Source organism: Ursus maritimus, unplaced genomic scaffold (genome assembly GCF_017311325.1).
Source record: "Ursus maritimus isolate PB19 unplaced genomic scaffold, ASM1731132v1 scaffold_33, whole genome shotgun sequence".
Taxonomy (NCBI): domain Eukaryota; kingdom Metazoa; phylum Chordata; class Mammalia; order Carnivora; family Ursidae; genus Ursus; species Ursus maritimus.
The window spans coordinates 8,896,486-8,915,512 of NW_024425897.1; the positions used below are offsets into that span (position 1 = coordinate 8,896,486).

At 40.0% G+C, this 19,027-nt stretch overlaps 1 protein-coding gene across 8 annotated transcripts in view; it reads right to left on the reverse strand.

Annotated features, from left to right (window-relative positions):
• CHEK2 (checkpoint kinase 2) overlaps positions 1-19,027 on the reverse strand; it is a 48,888-nt gene that overhangs the window by 24,337 nt on the left and 5,524 nt on the right. For all 8 annotated transcript variants that reach the window (XM_040619670.1, XM_040619666.1, XM_040619671.1 and 5 more), the window contains 3 exons: positions 4,704-4,828; positions 4,438-4,585; positions 1,576-1,666 (listed from right to left, as the gene is read on the reverse strand). In XM_040619670.1, coding sequence (XP_040475604.1) covers positions 1,576-1,666; positions 4,438-4,585; positions 4,704-4,828 — 364 coding nt within the window. The remainder of the gene's footprint in view (positions 1-1,575; positions 1,667-4,437; positions 4,586-4,703; positions 4,829-19,027) is intronic.

Here is a 19,027-nt window from a genome sequence, read left to right on the forward strand (position 1 = left end):
ACCGTGTCTGATTCTATGTGGCAGGAATACAGGTGATTATTTCCTTCTACCAATTTCTACTTTCCTGTTTCCAAAAATGTTAAAAGAAAGGTCTCTCGGGTGGAGGAGGGGTGGGAGACTGAAGGACCATGATGCAATATGGTAAAGGTGTCCTTAAGGAAGTGGTTCTCGGGGTGCCTGGCTGGCTCAGGTGGGAGGGCACGTGACTCTTATTTTGGGGTCATGAGTTCCAGCCCCATATTGGGTATACGGATTACTTAAATAAATAAAACTTAAAAACCTAAGGAAGTGGTTTTCAAAGTAGGATTAGGCAACCCCTAAGAGACCCCAAGATGCTTTCAGGGTGTGTCCATAAAGCCTAAACTATGTGCAAAATAATACTAAGATATTATTTGTCCTTTTCATTCTCATTCTCTCATGAGCGTACAATTTTCCAGAGGCTGTACGGCATGTGATATAATAGACCAAACAAAGTAGCAAGTATCAGGATCTGGTCATTTTCTAGTAAAACAGATATCAAAGACATTTGCAAAAACGTGAAACAATGTCTCTCTTCTCATTGATCTTTATTTAAAGAATAATTGTGCACTAAAAACATTACTTACCTTTTTTTTAAAGATTTTTTTATTTATTTGAGAGAGAGAGAATGAGTGGGAAGGGCAGAGGGAGAGGGAAAGAACCCCAACCCACTGAGTGGGGAGCCTGACATGGGGGCTCAATCCCATGACCCTGAGATCATGACCTGGGCCGAAATCACTTTAACCAACTGAGTCACCCAGGCTCACCAAAAACATTATTTATCTTAACATAAGTGAGTTCTTTAATGCATTAATAAATACTATTAATGTCTGTATTATAACTGATTATAATACAATTAATATCAATAGATTTAAGCCATGTGAACAAAAGCCCTGTGGTGTCCTCAGTAATTTTTAAGGGCGTAAGGAGTCCCGGACTGCCTGGGTGGCTCAGTCATTAAGTGTCTGGGGTCATGATCTCAGGGTCCTGGAACTGAGCCCTGCACAGGGCTCCCCACTCAGCGGGATGTCTGCTTCTCCCACTCCCTCTGCCCCTCCCCCAGCTCATGCTCTTTCTCGCTCTCTTGCTCTCTCTCTCTCAAATAAATAAAATCTTTCAAGAAGGGAAGGAAGGAAGGAAGAAAAAGTGTAAGGGGTCCTGAAACCAAACATTTTAAGAACTTTGCCCCGATTCAATGCTCAGTTTCATTTCACTTCCCAAGATGTCACAAATTCTGAAGAGGGCATAAATGCAGTAAGTGTTTCTTTTTTGGAAGGTAATAAAAATGTTCTAAAATTGATTGTGGTAAAGGTTTCACAATTCTGTGAATATATTAAAAATCATTAAATTATATACGTTATATGGATGAATTATATGGTATCAGAACTTTTTAAAAATTAATTTATCAAATAAATCAGTAACACACCGATGACAAACAAGTTCCCTACAAATATGAAGTTAATGAATGTTATAAAACCAGGAACAAGAAACTAATCAATGACAAATGTTCAGAAAAAAACGAATGGCAATTTCCATAATAACAAAAGAAAATTTTACCTTCCAAGAGTTTTTGACATGATGTATTGGTCTCTTAATTCCTTAGGATAAACTGACTGATCATCTACAGTCAGATCAAAAAATACAAAAACTAAGGGAGAAAGGACAGAAATAAGTCTCATTAATTCATTCAATAAGGAGAAGATAAATGGTCCTAAAACTTAATAAACACATGTGATGTAAGATAATTATTTTTAATTATATTTAACACCTAACTCTAACAGAATTATTTAGCCAGGCTAATAATAATTTCATAATATTATGAAATTATATTTCATTCCTATATTATGAAATCCATGGAAAATGACAGTCGAATCCACTCTTTCATAGAAATACACAGCATCATCTCACCATAGTGCAGGAAATCCATACATACATGCTAGCCTTATTCCTTTGCCCCAGAAATTATTTATCAATTGCAACTAATATAAAATACCCATGCAAGATTAGTCCCTGCCTGAGCAGGAAAAAAAAAAAAAAAATACCTATGCAGATCAGCATATGCCCAGAACCAAAAAGCAATTCGTTTGAGCCTAGAAAAAAATGTTCTAGGTAAATAAACATCCCAATAAAATTAGACCACAGGTCTAATTTCTAATACTAGAAATACTACTTCTAATACTAGAAGATAAGTGTTACCCTCTCTTTCCCATTTATATACCTCTACATGTCTGGCATTTTATAGTGCAAACCATCTTGAACCTACTTGGGAAGTTAAATAAATAGCATTTTCCCCCAAATCCCCTTATTTCTCCATTATTTGGCCTGTATGCAAAAAAAAAAAAAAAAAAGAAAGAAAGAAAGAAAAATAACCCCACTCACTTAAAAATTTAACCATCCCTGTGGGCCAAGGCTGCAACCAATTACCAACATTTCAATTCTATAAAATCAATGGTAAATTCACAACTGCCTATATCATCTTGAAAGAGTGAAATTTGTTGGGGCGCCTGGGTGGCGCAGTCGTTAAGCGTCTGCCTTTGGTTCAGGGCATGATCCCGGCGTTCTGGGACCGAGCCCCACATCAGGCTCCTCCGCTATGAGCCTGCTTCTTCCTCTCCCACTCCCCCTGCTTGTGTTCCCTCTCTCGCTGGCTGTCTATCTCTGTCAAATAAATAAATAAAATCTTTAAAAAAAAAAAAAGAGTGAAATTTGTTGAGACCCCTGAGTTTCTCGTATTCAGGCAACAGGTTTCGACCTCCCTGGAGTAACGTAGAGTTCCAATTCTGGCACAAATCTGAGCCACCTGAGTCTACTTCATCCCAGGCTGGTCCTCATCAGACAGACACCTGCGTAGTGAATGAAATCTACTGGCAAACATACAACTGTTTCTCTATGCTTGTGGGTATTTATGAACCAAGAGGTTCCAGTGGCATCTGAGAATCTGGGAATTTGAGGGACGCTGGAGACCTATTTCTCACAGAAGTCAAGGTGTGCTTCAAGAGCTGCAAACTCAGTTGCCCACAGAAGCCAAGGTGATGTACACAGGGAAGGCTGGGGTGAGTGTTAGACAAGGTGGAGCAGCGAGGACTTGAATGGGCAACATACCGCACATCTAGAAAAAGGCAGGCTCTACTGAGCACTGGCTAATGCTCCAGGTATGGGATTACCGGATCCGTGTGGGCAATCCACCTCTTCAAAGCAATCTGGATTTTCACGTTCAAGTACAAACAGCAAATGCCTAATAAAATGCCAATAAACCAAATGCAATCTGCAGAGTAACAGCCTGATCTAGTTCGATTCTGGCCACATGTAGCCCATAGGACACCTGTTCCAAAGCAGAAAAGGTGCGCCTCAGAGAGACCAACTAGGAAAAGGCGGCACACAGCTTGTCAAGTAAGACAGAACAAATCTCAGCACCTGATTGTCACCTGCATCAGGGGGTCTCAAACAGCAAAACCCCATGCAGCTGCCCTGACTGTAATTATCAGATAGAAAACAAAAGAGAAACAGGGAAAACTATCATAAAATGTGCTTTAGGATGCCCAGTCTGAAGACTGACTCTATGAGAATCACCTACGCATGATTTTTTATATCCCTGGGACTCCTAGACCAGGAGCTATGTGACAGCACCTGGGGGCACCTGTATTTTTAAGGTGTTACCCCCCCACACATGCATCCTTCCCAGCCATTCAACTCTCACGTAGTTTCGTATAAAGTTCTGTGTGGTTTTTTTTTTCTTTTCAAAGAAATGAGAGTCTTCTTCTTGTCCAAGGGTTAAAAATCACATGAGATTACGTTTAACTCTATTGGTTGTTTTATTCTTTCTGTGCTGAGACATGTGTTCGTCTTAGATGTGGCATTAGTGAAGTTTTAGGAGTGGCTGCTTACAAAATGTTGCCCCATGATGACAGTAAACACCAACACTTTGAGAATAACCACGTGGTATTTAAGGTAGAAGCTTTAAACTGAGATTCTGCCTGAAAAACCCCAATGCCTGGCAGGTAGACGAAGTTCATACTGGCAGCAATTAAGGAATGGAAGGGATGAAAGGGAAGAATGAGAAAGGAAGGAAGAAGGAAGGAGAAGGATTCATGGCCTAAAACAACTCATCGACCCCGACTGATGTGGTATGAACTGCAACGTCAATGAACGAAGAGCCGTCTTAAGCAGTATCATTCCACTGACAGCAAAGGCCTTACACAAAACTAACCCAACCAATCAAACCTGAGAAAATCGACCTTGATAGCAATGTTTCGTTCATTTAAAAATGCACCTAGGGCTGCGCTGGATCCTGAATACTGACCTTTATCCAATCCTGAATACTTTATTTATCCAAACCATACTCTGCCAAGGGCATAATGTCCATTTTCCCTTTATAGGAGAGGAAGAAAAGATCCAGTAACCAGAAGATAGTAATGTTACCTTTATTACTCCACACTGACAGTGCAATTTCAGAATTGTTATTCAAAGGAAGGCGTCTTCCTTTCCCTACCAGCTCTCTATTTACAAAGGTTCCATTCCCACTGTGATCTTCTATGTATGCGATGTAAGAGTTTTTAGGACCCATTTCCTAAAATAGAGAACATTTTATTTCAAAGTTTTAACAGTGGGGAGTTACAGTGCTAAGATATCTCGGGGTGGTGACAACATTACCGGTTCTCCCAAACATATTGATATTTGTCACCTACTCTGAAAATCCGAAAGTGCTTCTTGCTGTAAGTCCGGTATTTATCTGTTCTTTTCAGCAGTGGCTCATCAAAGCAGTAGTCACAGCTTCTATCTCTCCCAAACCAGTAGCTGTCATTAACACACTCTGTAACACAAAAGTACACACCGGAGGGCTGTGGAATTTCATGCATCAAACACCTTTAAACATTGCTCATAAAAATCTAATTGTAGGAAAATAACTTAAGAACGCAATCAAGCTTACAGCTATCTTTATCCGAATTTTACAGGAGTAAAAACGAGGGGGGAGAAAAAAAAAAACAATTTGTCAACGAGTTTAATAAATTGTGGTTTATACATAACTGAAATAATAAGCAGTCATTAAAAGTTCTCAAGCAATTATTAATGATTTGAAAAAACACTTACAATCTAATAACTTCCTACCTAGTACCCTCTCGAGGCTTCCCGTCGTACTTAGCATAAAATGTGCTACTCTTTCCCACGGAAGGGTAGATGCTCCTGGCCCCTGCTTCCCTCCCAGCATCACCTGCTGCTCCCCTTGATCACTCTTCCCAGTCCCACTGGCACCTTCCACTGCTCCAGATATGCCAGGTTCAACCCCCTGGTGGCCTTTGCATTCTCTGTTGCCAGCAACTTGACCAGCTATCTTGTCTTTGTGTCTGGACTCAGCTTACCATCTTCCCCGCAGCTTTCCGTATAAACAGACTCCTACCTAATCATCCATTATCATAATGACATCCTGTTTTGTTGCCCACTAAGAATGGACCATAACTGGAAATTATCTTGATTATTTATATATTGTCTCCCTGCACTCCCCTGTTAGAACAAACTCCAGGAGGCCAGCCTTGGGTCTCCTGGGTTATATAGTTCAGCACCTAGGACATGAATATAGTGGGCAAGTAAATGTTGATAGAAAGACAGACCACGCAAAATACTAACAACTCGTATCACAAAGTAGTAATTCCTGTAATATGTGTCAAGTTACTACAAATCAAAAAAAAAGACAAACAAACCAGTAAAAACTGGGTAAAGGATACGAAGAGACAATTTACAAGAGAAGGAAATACAAATAGCTCAAACATAAGAAAAAATGGACAAGGTAACTCAATACAAGAAATTCTAAAAAGAAGAGGTGCCCAGCTGGCTCAGTTGGTAGAGCATGCAACTCTTGATCTCAGGGTTGTGAGTTCGAGCCCCACACTGGGTGTTGGTATTACCTAAAAATAAAATCTTAAAAAAAAAAATGAAATGAATGCATGAACATGTACACATTAAAAAGAAGAAGAAGAAAGGAACTTTAAAAAACAATAATACAGGGGCACCTGGGTGGCTCAGTCGGTTAAGCATTTGCCTTCAGCTCAGGTCATGATCCCAGGGTCCTGGAATTGAGTCCCGTGTCAGGCTCCCTGCTCAGCGGGGAGCCTGCTTCTCCTTCTCCCTCTGCCCCGCCCTCTGCTTGCGCTCTCTCTCGCTTTCTCTCTCTCAAATAAATAAAATCTTTAAAAAAAACCAATAATACATTAAGATTTCATGTTTCAACTATCAGATTAACAAAAATCAAAGAGGGAGTGCCTGGGTGGCACAGTCGGTTGGGCCTCCGACTTTTGGTTTCAGCTCAGCTCGTGGTCTGGAGATTGTGAGATCGAGCCTCATGTCAGGCTTCCATGCTCAGCGTGGAATCTGCTTCAGACTCTCTCTCCCTCTCTCTTTGTCCCTCCTGCTCATGCTCGCTCTCTCTCAAATGGATAAATAAATCTCTAAAAAAAAAGCAAAGAGTTACATATTATAATACTGTGTTGGAAAGAGGTATGAAGAAACTTACTCTTACTTATACACTGCCAGTAAGAATATAATTTATACACCAAATATAATTTGGAGTCTACAAAAGATAATTTGGCAAGATGTATCAAAATTACACGTGCAACCACTTCACACTGATGAAGATGGCTATAATTTTTTACAAAAGGAAAATACTAAGTGTTGGCAAGGATGCAAGGAAATCAGTACCCTCATATACTGCTGGTGGGAAGGTACAATGGTACGGCTACTATGGAAAACAGTGTGTCGTTCCTCAAAAAGTTAAACATAGAACTGCCTTACGACTCAGCACTTCCACTCCTCCGTATACACCAAAGAGAACTGAAAACAGGTACCTAACAAAACCTTGTACACAAGTGTTCATACTGGCATTATTCACAATAACCAAATGAAAGAAACAACCCAAATGTCTCTTGCTGGATGGATAAGCAAATTGCGGCAGTTACATATAATGGAACACATAACGGATGTAAGATCAAGAGTGGCATGCCCTACTGACTGAGCCAGCCAGGCGCCCCTATACTGGAATACTATTTAGCCAATAAACAAATAAATAAACGCTACAACTCATACATACCACAACACGGATAAACCTTGAAAACATTAGAAGCCAGACATAAAAAACCGATTTACATGAAATATCCAGAACAGTTAAATCCATAGAACTGAAATACAGATTGCTGGTTGCCAGGGGCAGGAGCGAGGAATGGGAAGTAACTGCTTAATGGGTATAGGGTTTTATTCTGGAGTAGTGGAAATGTTTCGTATCTAGAACAAGGTACCGAAGCCACCGAACTGTTCACTTTCAAATGGCTAATTTTACGTTATGTGCATTTCACCTCAATTTTTAAAAATTACATAGATACACATATTGGCCCAGAAATTCCACTTCTAGGAATTTATCCTATGCATAGAAGCATATTATGAAAGCACATAAGAACAAAGGTAATAAGATTATTCACTACAGCATTATTCTTAGAGCAAAAACTAGCAAACATCTTAAATGTCCATCAGTAAGGAGCTAGTTCGAAAAACCTTATATATTGGGGCACTTGGATGGCTAAGCTGGTAAAGGGTCCAACTCTTGATTTTGGCTTAGGAAATGGTCTCGGGGTGGTGGGATTGAGCTCCATGTAGGGCTCCCTACTCAGCAGGGAGCCTGCTTCTCTCCCTCTCCCTGCCTCTGCCCCTACCCACCCATGCACGAGTACAAGCTCTCTCTCATTCTCAAATAAGTAAATCTTAAAACAAACAAAACTCATACACCTATAAAAAGGAATTAGGATCTTTACATTCTGACAGAAAGATGTCTAAAACACATTGCTAAGTATAAAAAGCCAGTTGCAAGCAATATGTTGTGAATCACAATAAATATAAAGAATAAAGGAAAAAATAAAATAAAAATAAAGGGAGGGGCGCCTGGCTCGTGCAGTTGGTTAAGCGAATGACCCTTGGTTTCTGCTCAGGTCCTGATCTCTGGGTTGTGAGATCCAGCCCTGCGTCAGGCTCCACGCTCAATGCAAAGTCTACTTGAGATTCTCTCCCTCTCCCTCTGCACCTCTCACTCGTGCTCTCTCACTCTAAAATAAATTCTCTCACTACAAAATAAATTAGTAAACCTAAAAAAAATTTTTTTTTACAAAGTGAGAAGAATATATAGACACTTAGAAATACAACATGATTACAAAGTAAAGCCATGCCTACTCTCTGGCCCAGCAATTCAAATCAGACTCTCCCTAGAGAGACATCTGCCAATTGACCAAGGAGACAACTACAAGTATGTTCACTGAGTCTTGCCTGCAGGAGCAAAACTGGAAACAATGTAAGTAGCTACTAACAGGGGAAGAAATTAATGAACCATGGTATTTCTAGTAGAGACCAGGAACTTCTGCAGCAGCTGAGAAAAGGAAGGGCACAGAGAGTTCATCAGGACACTAACCGTCTAGGGATGGTGGAGAGACAGTGTAAGAAACAGCTACCCATGAAAGAGTCTGCTCGAACCTTTGCTCATCAGAAGAGCCCCCAGGCAGATGTGTGGAGGAGGGCAAGGGGAGCAAGGTAGGAGGCAAGGGAACCAGAAGTTCTCAGTAAGGCAATTAGGGGGATAGGAACCCAGGGAAGGACGGGTCCATCTTCCCAGCAGAGAAGAAAGAGATGCAGGTGAAAGAGTTGTGAGGAGAGCAACAGACACATTGGTTGTGGCAAGTGAAGTGAAAATTTAGGAAAGTAATTTTCTTTTGCTAAGGATTCCAGACCTTTTTGAGGTTCAAACTCACTGCCCTCCCTCCTTCTATATCACAGACAAAAAATCAAACCCATCTGGGAAAAGTTACCCCAACTCTCCCTTTGATCCCCATTCAGTCCTGACCTTTAGCCTACCCTCCTCACCTCTGCTTTAACATTTCCCCCCATTTTACAGATAAGGATGGTGAGGCTCAGAGAGTAGCATCACTTGTCTGATACAGCTAAACAGGCACAGACCTAGGACTTGAACCCCTGTCTTCCTAACTACAAAACCCTCACCCTTCCCCAGCTCCAGCCACCAACCTAAACTCTCACCCGTATTTTCTTCCTACTCAAGCATTTTTTTTAAGATTTTATTTAATTATTTGAGAGAGAAAGAGAGCGCGCGAGCTTGAGTCAGGGGGAGGGGCAGAGGGAGACAGAGAAGCAGACAGACTCCTGCTGAAGGTGGAGCCTGACACGGGGCTTGATCCCAGGACCCCGGGATCATGACCTGAGCCAAGACAGATGCTTAACCAACTGAGCCACACAGGCACCCCTAATCAAGCATTTTTAACCTCTTTCTCCACCAGTTCCTCTCACACTCCTCTCAAACAGGAACAAACCTCCCTTGGACTCCACAGTCTCCTTCATTTGCTAACTAATTTCATCACCTTTCCAACCCCACACTCACTTCATTCTCAATGGCAAGTTAACATAGGTTTAAAGTCTGCAAAGTCGTAGGCTCAAATCCTGCCTCTACCAACTCTGGGCTTTATGACTGCAGACAAGTTAATCAATCAATTGAGGCTTAGAGCCTAATTTGCTCTTCTGCAAAATGGAGGTAAGAACAAAAATACTCTCTCCTAGGATTATTTTGAAATTTAAAGCAGTCCCAATGCTCCACCCAGCAAAAAGAAAATACACATTCTTCTAAATGCATATAAAACCTACTCTCCAAGACAGAACATAAGCTAGGAGCAAGAATGTGAATGCAAAAGGGCACAAATCATACAAAGTATGTTCTCCAACAACGTAATGAAGATAGGAATTCAAAAACAAATTTAGTAAATTTCCATGTAAGTGGAAATTAAACACCACACTCCTAAAAAACCAAAAGGACAAAGAAAAAAACTGATAAGGAAAATTAGAGAATACTTTGAAATGAATGAAATGAAAAAACAACATACTAAAACTTACGGGATTCAGATGGAGCATTACTTAGGGAAATTTATAGCTGTAAATGTCTAAGTCACAAAATTTTAGGTGAATTACCCAACTTTCCTTCAGACACTGGAAAAGGGAAGCACATAAAATCTGAAGCAAGCAGAGGGGAAAAAATAATAAAAATCAGACCCGAAACAAATGAAATAGAGAACAGAAAGATAAGAAAATCAATCAAACCAAAAGCTGGTTCTATTTTTTTTTTTTTAAGACTTTGTTTGTAAGTAATCTGTACACCCAACATAGAGCTTGATCTCACAAGCCCAAGATCAAGAGTCACACGCTCAAAAAAAAAAAAAAAAAAAAAAAAAGTCACATGCTCTATTGACTGAGCCAGCCAGGCACCCTGGACAGCTGGTTCTTTGAAAAGATCAACAAATTGATAAAAAGTTGCACAGAATGACCAAGGGGGTGTCAAAGAGGAGCAATTACTACTAACCTTACAAAAAGAAAAAGGATTTTAAAAAGAATATTGTGGGGGCACCTGGGTGGCTCAGTTGGTTAATCCTCCAACTCTTGATTTTGGCTGAGGTCATGATTTCGGGGTCCTGGGATCTACTCCCGCATCAGGCTCCTTGCTCAGTGGGGAGTCTGCTTCTCCCTCTCCCTCTCCCTCTGCCCCTCCTGCTCCCCATCCACTCATGCTCTCTCTCTCTCATTCACTCTCTCTCAAATAACTAAAGAAAATCTTAAAAAAAAAAATACTGTGAATAATAGTAGGACAATATTAAATGACACAGATGAAATGGACAAACTTTTAGAAACTACCAAATCAGACCCAATAAATAGAAAACACAAATACACCTAAGAGATTGCACTAGTAATCAAAAAACTTCCTACAAGTGAAAGATTTTAAATTCTACCAAACATTTAAAGAACTAAGATCAATTATTCTCAAACTCTTCCAAGAAATAAAGGAGGAGGGAATCTTCTCAACTCAATCTATGAGGCTACAAATAACCTGATACCAAAAGCAAAGGCATCGCAAGACAACTGTAGACCAACACGCCACAGCAAACCGAATCCAGCAACATGTAAAAAAGCTTGAACATGATCAGGTGAGAATTAACCGAGGAAAACATGGTTGGTTTAGCATCTGAAAAATAATGTAACACACAATCACAACCGAATACAGAACAAAACCACAAGACCATCTCAGTAGACAGAAACCGCTTTTGGCCAAATCCAACAGCTTTCATGATTGAAGACAACAATGACAACAGATAGTAAACTAGGAATAGGAGGGAACTTCCTCATCCTGAGAAAGAGCATTTATGGACCGCCCATGGCTAACCAACGTCACACTTAATGATAAGGTAAAAGCTTCCCCCTTACACCAGAAATACAAGGATGCCTGCTCTTACAACTTTTTTTTTTCTTAAAGATTTTATTTATTTATTCGACAGAGATAGAGACAGCCAGCGAGAGAGGGAACACAAGCAGGGGGAGTGGGAGAGGAAGAAGCAGGCTCATAGCGGAGGAGCCTGATGTGGGACTCGATCCTATAACGCCGGGATCACGCCCTGAGCCGAAGGCAGATGCTTAACCGCTGTGCCACCCAGGCGCCCCTGCTCTCACAACTTTTATTCATTGTACTAGAGGTTCAAACCAGGCCAATGAAAGGAAGGAAGGAAGAAAGGAGCAAATCTATCTCTATGCACAGATAACATAATCTTATGCAGAAAATCCTAAGGAACCCACTAAAAACTGCTAGACCTAGTAAGTTCAGCAACATTACAGAATACAAGATCAATATACAAAAAACACTTGTACTTCCATACATGAGCAATGAACAATCCTAAAATGAAATTTATTTAAAAGATTTTGAGACACCTCAGTGGCTCAGTCGGTTAAGTGTTTGCCTTCAGCTCAGGTCATGATCCCACGGTTCTGGGATCGAGCCCCTCATCAGGGGCTTCTCTCTCTCTCCACAGCCTGCTTCTCTCTCTCTCCCGCTCTCCCCCTGCTCATGCTCTCTCTCTGTCAAATAAATAAATAAAATCTTAAAAAAAAAAAAAGAATTTGAAAGACCTATATAAATGTTCACAGATTGGAATACTAGTGTAAACACGGCAAAATGCACAAACTGCTGATTTAACAATCCCTCTCAAAATCCCAGCTGCCTTCTTTGCAGAAATTAAACTCAAACTAAAATTCTTATGGAAATACAAAGACCCAGAATAGCCAAAATCATCTTGAAAATGAGTTACAAAGTTAGAGGGCTTACATTTTGCAATTTCAAAACTTACTCCAAAGTTACCATCAAGACAGTGTGGTACTCGCATAAGGACAGACATATAGATGAATAGAGAAGAATGAAGAGACCAAAAATAGATCACATTTACAGTCAACTCATTTTCAAAAAGGGTGCCAAAAGTATTCACTGGGGGAAAAAAACAATCTTTTGGTTTTTTTAAAGATTTTATTTATTTATTTATTTATTTATTTATTTATTTGTCGGAGAGAGAAAGAGAGCACAAGCAGGGCGAGCGGCAGACAGAGGGAGAAGCAAAAGCAGATTCCCCAATGAGCAGGGAGCCTAAGGAGGGACTTAATCCCAGGACCCTGGGATCATGAGCTGAGCCAAAGGCAGACGCTTAACCGACTGAGCCTCCCAGGCAACCCAAAGAACAGCCTTTCCAACAAAAGGCCCTAGGACAAGTAGATATCCACATTCAAAACAAGAGTTGAGGGGCACCTAGGTGTCTCAATCAGTTGGGTGTCTGCCTTTGGCTCAGGTCATAATCCCAGGGTCCTGGGACTGAGCCCTGCATCAGGCTCCCTGCTCAGTAGGGAGCCTGCTTCTCCCTCTCCCTCTGCCCCTTCCTCCCCACTCATGCTCTGTCTCTCAAATAAATAAAACCTTTAAAAACAAAAAAAAGCAAAAGCAAAAACAAAAACAATAGAGTTAAAATCCTTACCTCATGCCATATACAAAAATCAACTCAAACAGAATCAAAAGCTAATAGTAGTAGGAACCAGAACTTTAAAACTCAAGAAAAAATAATAGTAATGAAGCTTTGCAATCTTGGGTTAAACAATGCTCTCTTATATATAACACTAAAAGCACAAGAGACAAGGGCGCCTGGGTGGCTCAGTCAGTGAAGCATCTGCCTTCAGCTCAGGTCATGATTCCAGGGCCCTGGGATCGAGCCCGGAGTCCGGCTCCCTGCTCGGCAGGGAGTCTGCTTCCCCTTCTCCTTCTCCCTCTCCTCCTCCCCCTCTGCTCATGCGCTCTCTCACAACTCAATAAATAAATTCTTTAAAATAAATAAAAATACAAGTGACAAAAGAAAAAATAGAGAAACTGGACATAATTAAAAGTTTAAAATTACTGTGTCAAACAACATCATCAAGAAAGTGAAAAAGAAGGCGCCTGGGTGGCTCAGTTAGCTAAGCGTCTGCCTTCAGCTCAGGTCATGACCTCAGGGTCCTGGGATCCAGCCCTGCGTCAGGCTCCCTGCTCAGCAGGGAGTCTGTTTCTTCTCCTCCATCTACCCCTACCCCTCTTCGTGCTCAGGCTCTCTCTCTTGCAAATAAATAAATAAAATCTTTAAAAAAAAAAAAGTGAAAAAGAACTCAAGGAATGGAAATAATATTTGCAAAATATATAGCTGATAAGAGATTTATATCTAGAATATATAAAGAACGCAAATCAGTAATAAAAAGACAATTCAATTAAAAAATACCAAAGGCTCTAAATAGACAGTTCTCCCAAGAAGATACAAAAATGGCCAATAACACATAAAAAGGTGCTCAATTATCATTAGCCATCAGGAAAATGCAACTAAAAACCACAATGAGATATCATTTCACACCTACCAGGATGACTCCACATACAAGTGGTGGAGAGACTGGAACCTTCATACATTGCTGATGGGAATACAGAATGGTGCAGCTGCTGTGGAAAACAGTTTAGTGGTTCCTTAAAAAAATAAACATAGAGACTTCCACGGAAGAGCAGTAAGAAAAGTAGGAAGCACAAAAGCAGTAAAATTAAATGTATCTATAAAAATCAGTCAAGGGATTCAAAAAAATAAAAGGATGTAAGGTATGACACCATATACCTGAAATGTGGTGGGAAGAAGACTAAAAGAATGGGATCAAATTTAAGCAACCATCAATTTTACATAGACTGCCAGATTAATAAGATGTTATATACAAACCTAATGGTAACCACAAATCACAAACCAGTAACAGATACCCAAATAACAAAGACATAAGAATCCATTTTATTTCTGAAGACAGCAAGCAAACCACAAGGAGAGCAAGAGAAAATGGAACAGAAAAGAACTACAAAAACAACCATAAAAAATCATAAAACAATAAAAAGAGGGAAGTATATAACAATACAGGCCTACCAAGAAAAATCTCAAATAAACAATATAACCTTACACCAAAAGGAGCTAGAAAAAGAAAAACAAATGAGGCCTAAAGCCAGAAGAAGGAAGGAAATAATAAAGATTAGAACAGAAATAAATGACATAAAAACTAAAAACAACAGAACGATCAAGAAAACCAGGAGCTGGTTCTCTGAAAAACTAAATATAAAATGCAGCGCTTGGGCAGCTCATTCGGTTCAGCGTCCGACTCTTGATTTTGGCTCAGGTGATGATCTCAGGGTTGTACAATCAAGCCCTGCATCGGTCCCACACTGGGTGTGGAGCCTGCTTAAGATTCTCTCCCCCTACCCCTCCCCACCCTGTTCCTCTCTAAAAAAAAGGAAAAGAAAAACAAAAGAAAACTGGTAAACCTCTAGCCAGACTTAGCAAAAAGAGGACAAATAAAAAAGGACACGAATAAATAAAATCATAAATGAGAGAAGAGAAATAACAAACACCATGGAAATACAAACAATTTTAAGAGAATACTATAAAAAACTATATGTCAAAAATGGACAACAGAGAAGAAATGGATAAATTCACAAAAACATATAAATTACCACAACTGCAGCAAGAAGAAATAAAAAGCTTGAACAGACCAATAACCAGCGGAGAAACTGAATCAGTAATCAAAAAACTCCCAACAGAGGGGGCGCCTAGGTGGCACAGTCGTTAAGCGTCTGCCTTCGGCTCAGGGCGTGATCCCGGAATCCCGGGATCGGGCCCCATGTCAGGCTCCTCTCCTGGGAGCCTGCTTCTTCCTCTCCCACTCCCCCTGCTTGTGTTCCCTCTCTTGCTGGCTGTCTCTCTCTGTCAAATAAATAAATAAATTCTTTAAAAAAAAAAAAACAACAACTCCCAACAAACTAAAGTCCAAGAGGAGATGGCTTCACAGGCAACTTCTACCAAACATTCAAAGAAGGATTAATATCTATTCTTTGCAAACTATTCCAAAAAATTGAAAAGGAAGGAAAACCTCCAAATTCGTTCTATGAGGCCAACATTATCCCGATACCAAACTAGACAAAAACAGCACAAAAAGAGAACTACAGGCCAATACCCCTGCTAAACACAGATGTAAAAATCCTCAACAAAATACCAGCAAACTGAATCTAACAATATATTGAAATAATCACTCACCACAATCAAGTGGAATTTATTCCTGGGATGCAAGGGTGGCTCAATATTCGAAAATCAAGCAACGTGATACATCACATTAATAAAAGAAAATAAGAGTCATATGATCATTTCAATAGATGCAGAAAAAGCATGTGACGAAGTACAACACCATTCATGATAAAAACCCTCAACAAAGCACGTTTAGAGGGAACATACCTCAACGTAATAAAGGCCAGATATGAAAAACCCACAGTTCATATCATCCTAAATGGGCAACAGCTGAGAGGTTTTCCTCTACGGTCAGGAACAAGACAGGGATGTTCACTCTCACCACTTCTAGTCAACATAGTACTGGAAGTCCTAGCCACAGCAATCAGAAAACAAAAAAGAAATACAAGGAATCTAAACTGGCAGAGAAGAAAGTAAAATATTTACTATTTCCAGGTGACATGATACTATTTATAGAAAATCCAAAAAGACTCCACCAAAAAACTACCAAAACTGATAAATTCAATAGTCACAAGATACGAGATCAATGTACAGAAATCTGTTACATTTCTATACACCAAAAATGAAGCAGCAGAAAGAGAAATTAAGGAATCAATCCCATAAATAAATAAAATCTTTTAAAAAATAAAATAATATAAAGTATTATGCTAAGTCAAAGAAGCCAGAAACAAAAAGCACAAATATTACAATTCCATTTATATAAAATATCTAGAGTAGGTAAATTCATAGACATAGAAAGTAGGTTAGAAATTACCAGAGGAACTCAATGGGGAAGACTTTCTTCAATAAATGGTGTTGGGAAAACTGTACAATCATATGTGGAAGAATGAAATTGGACTATCTTACACTGTTCACAAAAATTAACTTGAAATGGATTAAAGACTTAAAAAGAACTGAAACTATAAAACTCCTAGAAGAAAACACCAGGGGAAAAGCTCCTTGACACAGATCTTGGTGACAGTGTTTTGGATATGACACCAGAAGTAAAAGCAGCAGGGATGCCTGGCTGGTTCAGTCAGTAGAGCATCCGACTCTTGATCTCAGGGTCGTGAGTTCAAGCCCCACACTGGGTGTGGAGCTTACCTAAAACACACACACACACACACACACACACACACACACACAACCAACAAAAGCAAAAATTAGTTAAGTGGGATTATGTCACGCTAAAAAGCTTCTGTGCAGCAAAAGAAACCATCAACAAAATGAGAAGGCGACCTATGAACTGGAAGAAAATATTTGCAAATCATGTACCTGAGAAGGGGTTAATACCCAAAATATATGAAAATTCTTACAACTCAAGAGCAAAATGTAAACAATCTAAGAAATAGGCATTTCTTGACATGTCTAATGAATAGATTTTTCCAAAGAAGACATCCAAATAGGGCACCTGGGTGGCTCAGTCGGTTAAGTGCCTGCCTTCAGCTCAGGTCATGATCCCAGTGTCCTGGGATCGGGCTCCCTGCTCAGCAGGGAGTCTGCTTCTCCCTTTACTTCTACCCCTGCTCATGCTCTCTCTCTAATAAGTAAAACCTTTTTAAATAAATAAATAAATACACAAGTGACAAAAGAAAAAATAGAGAAATCGGACATAATTAAAGTCTAAAATTACTGTGTCAAACACCATCTATTAGTGAAAGAGAGGGGCACCTGGGTGGCTTAGTCAGTTAAGTGTCTTCCTTCAGTTCAGGTCATGTCCCGGAATTGAGCCCCACATTGGGCTCCCTGCTCAGTGGGGAGTCTGCTTCTCCTTCTGCCCCTCCCCTCCACTCGTGCTCTCCCACATGCTCGCACTCTCTCTCTCTGTCTCTGTCTCTCTCTCACAAAAATAAATCTTAAAAAAAAAAAAAAAGGAAGAAAGAAAGAAAAAAAACAAGAGATTTGCTAAGTGCTGGCCAGGAAGTGGAGTAAAAGGTACCCTGGTGTACGGCTGGCAGGAATATATATTGGTGCAGCCATTATGGAAAGCAGAACAGCGATTCCTCCAAAAATTAAAAACAGAATTGCCATATGATCCAGCAATTCCACTTCTGGGTATTTATCCAAAGATAACAAAACTAACTTGAAAAGATAAATATACCCCATGTTCACTGCATAACTGTTTACAATAGCCAACACACAGAAGCAACCTAAATGTCCAACAATGGATGGACAAAGAAAATATGCTATGTGTATATATGTATGTATATTCTCTCTCTCTCTCTCTCTCTGTCTCTCTCTCTCACACACACACACTGGAATATTACTCACCCATAAAAAGGTATGAAATCTTGCCATTTGTGACAACATACATGTACCTTGAAGGCATTGTAAGTGAAATAGGCCAAAGAAAGACAAATACTGTATAATATCACTTACATGTCTTATATGTGGAATCTAAAAAAACCTAAATTTGGGATGCCTGGGTGGCTCAGTCAGTTAAGCATCTGCCTTATCATGATCCCAGGGTCCTGGGACCGAGTCCCGCATCAGGCTCCCTGCTTAGCAGGGAGTCTGCTTCTCCCTCTGCCTGCTGCTCCCCCTGCTTGTGTTTGTTCTCTCTCTGTCTCTCTCTCTTGCTCTCGCTCTCACTCTCTCTCTCTGGCAAATAAATAAATCTTTTAAAATAAATGAATAAATAATAAAATAATAAAAAACCTAAACTCATATAGAGCGTGGTGGTTATCAGGGGCTTGAGAGTGGGAAAATGAGGAGATGTTCGTTATAGGGTACAAACTTCCAAGTACAAGATAGTAAGTTCTGGTGATCTAACACACCGTGTGGTGTTTACAGTTAGTAATACTATATCATATACTTGAAAGTTGCTAAGAGCATAGATCTTAAATATTTTTTAAATACTTTCTTTTAAAGATTTTATTTTTATTTATTTGCCAGAGAAAGAGCACAAGCAGGGAGAGCGGCCGGCAGAAGGAGAGGGAGAAAGACTCCCCACTGAGCAACGAGCCCAATGTGGGGGTCAATCCCAGGACCCTGGGATCATGACCTGAGCCGAAGGCAGACACTTAACCAACTGAGCCACCCAGGCACCCCTTAAATGTTCTCACCACAAACAAAGAAATAGTAATTATGCGATGTGATGAGAGTGTTAGTTAACACTATGGTAGTTATCATTTTGCAATATGTAACTATCAAATTAACACACTGTACACCTCAAATTTATACAATGTTATATGTCTATTATATACAAGCAAAGCCGGGGGGGGGGGGGGGGGGCAGGGAGAGGACAAATTACCAGAGGAAAAATTTTGTAAACAGATAATGGTGATAGTTGCACAACATTTTGTAAATGTAGTTAATGCCACTAAACTCAATGGTTTACTTAATGGTTACAGTGGCAAAAGTTTTTGTTATATAGATTTTCCCACAATAAAAATAAGCAGACATGGGGCACCTGGCTGGCTCAGTCAATACAGCATGCAACTTTTGATCTCAGGGTCTTGAGTTCAAACCCCACAAAGGGCACGGAGCTTACTTAAAAAAATGAGGGGCACCTGGCTGGCTCAGTCAGAACAGAGTGCAACTCTTGACCTTCAGGTCGTGAGTTCAAGCCC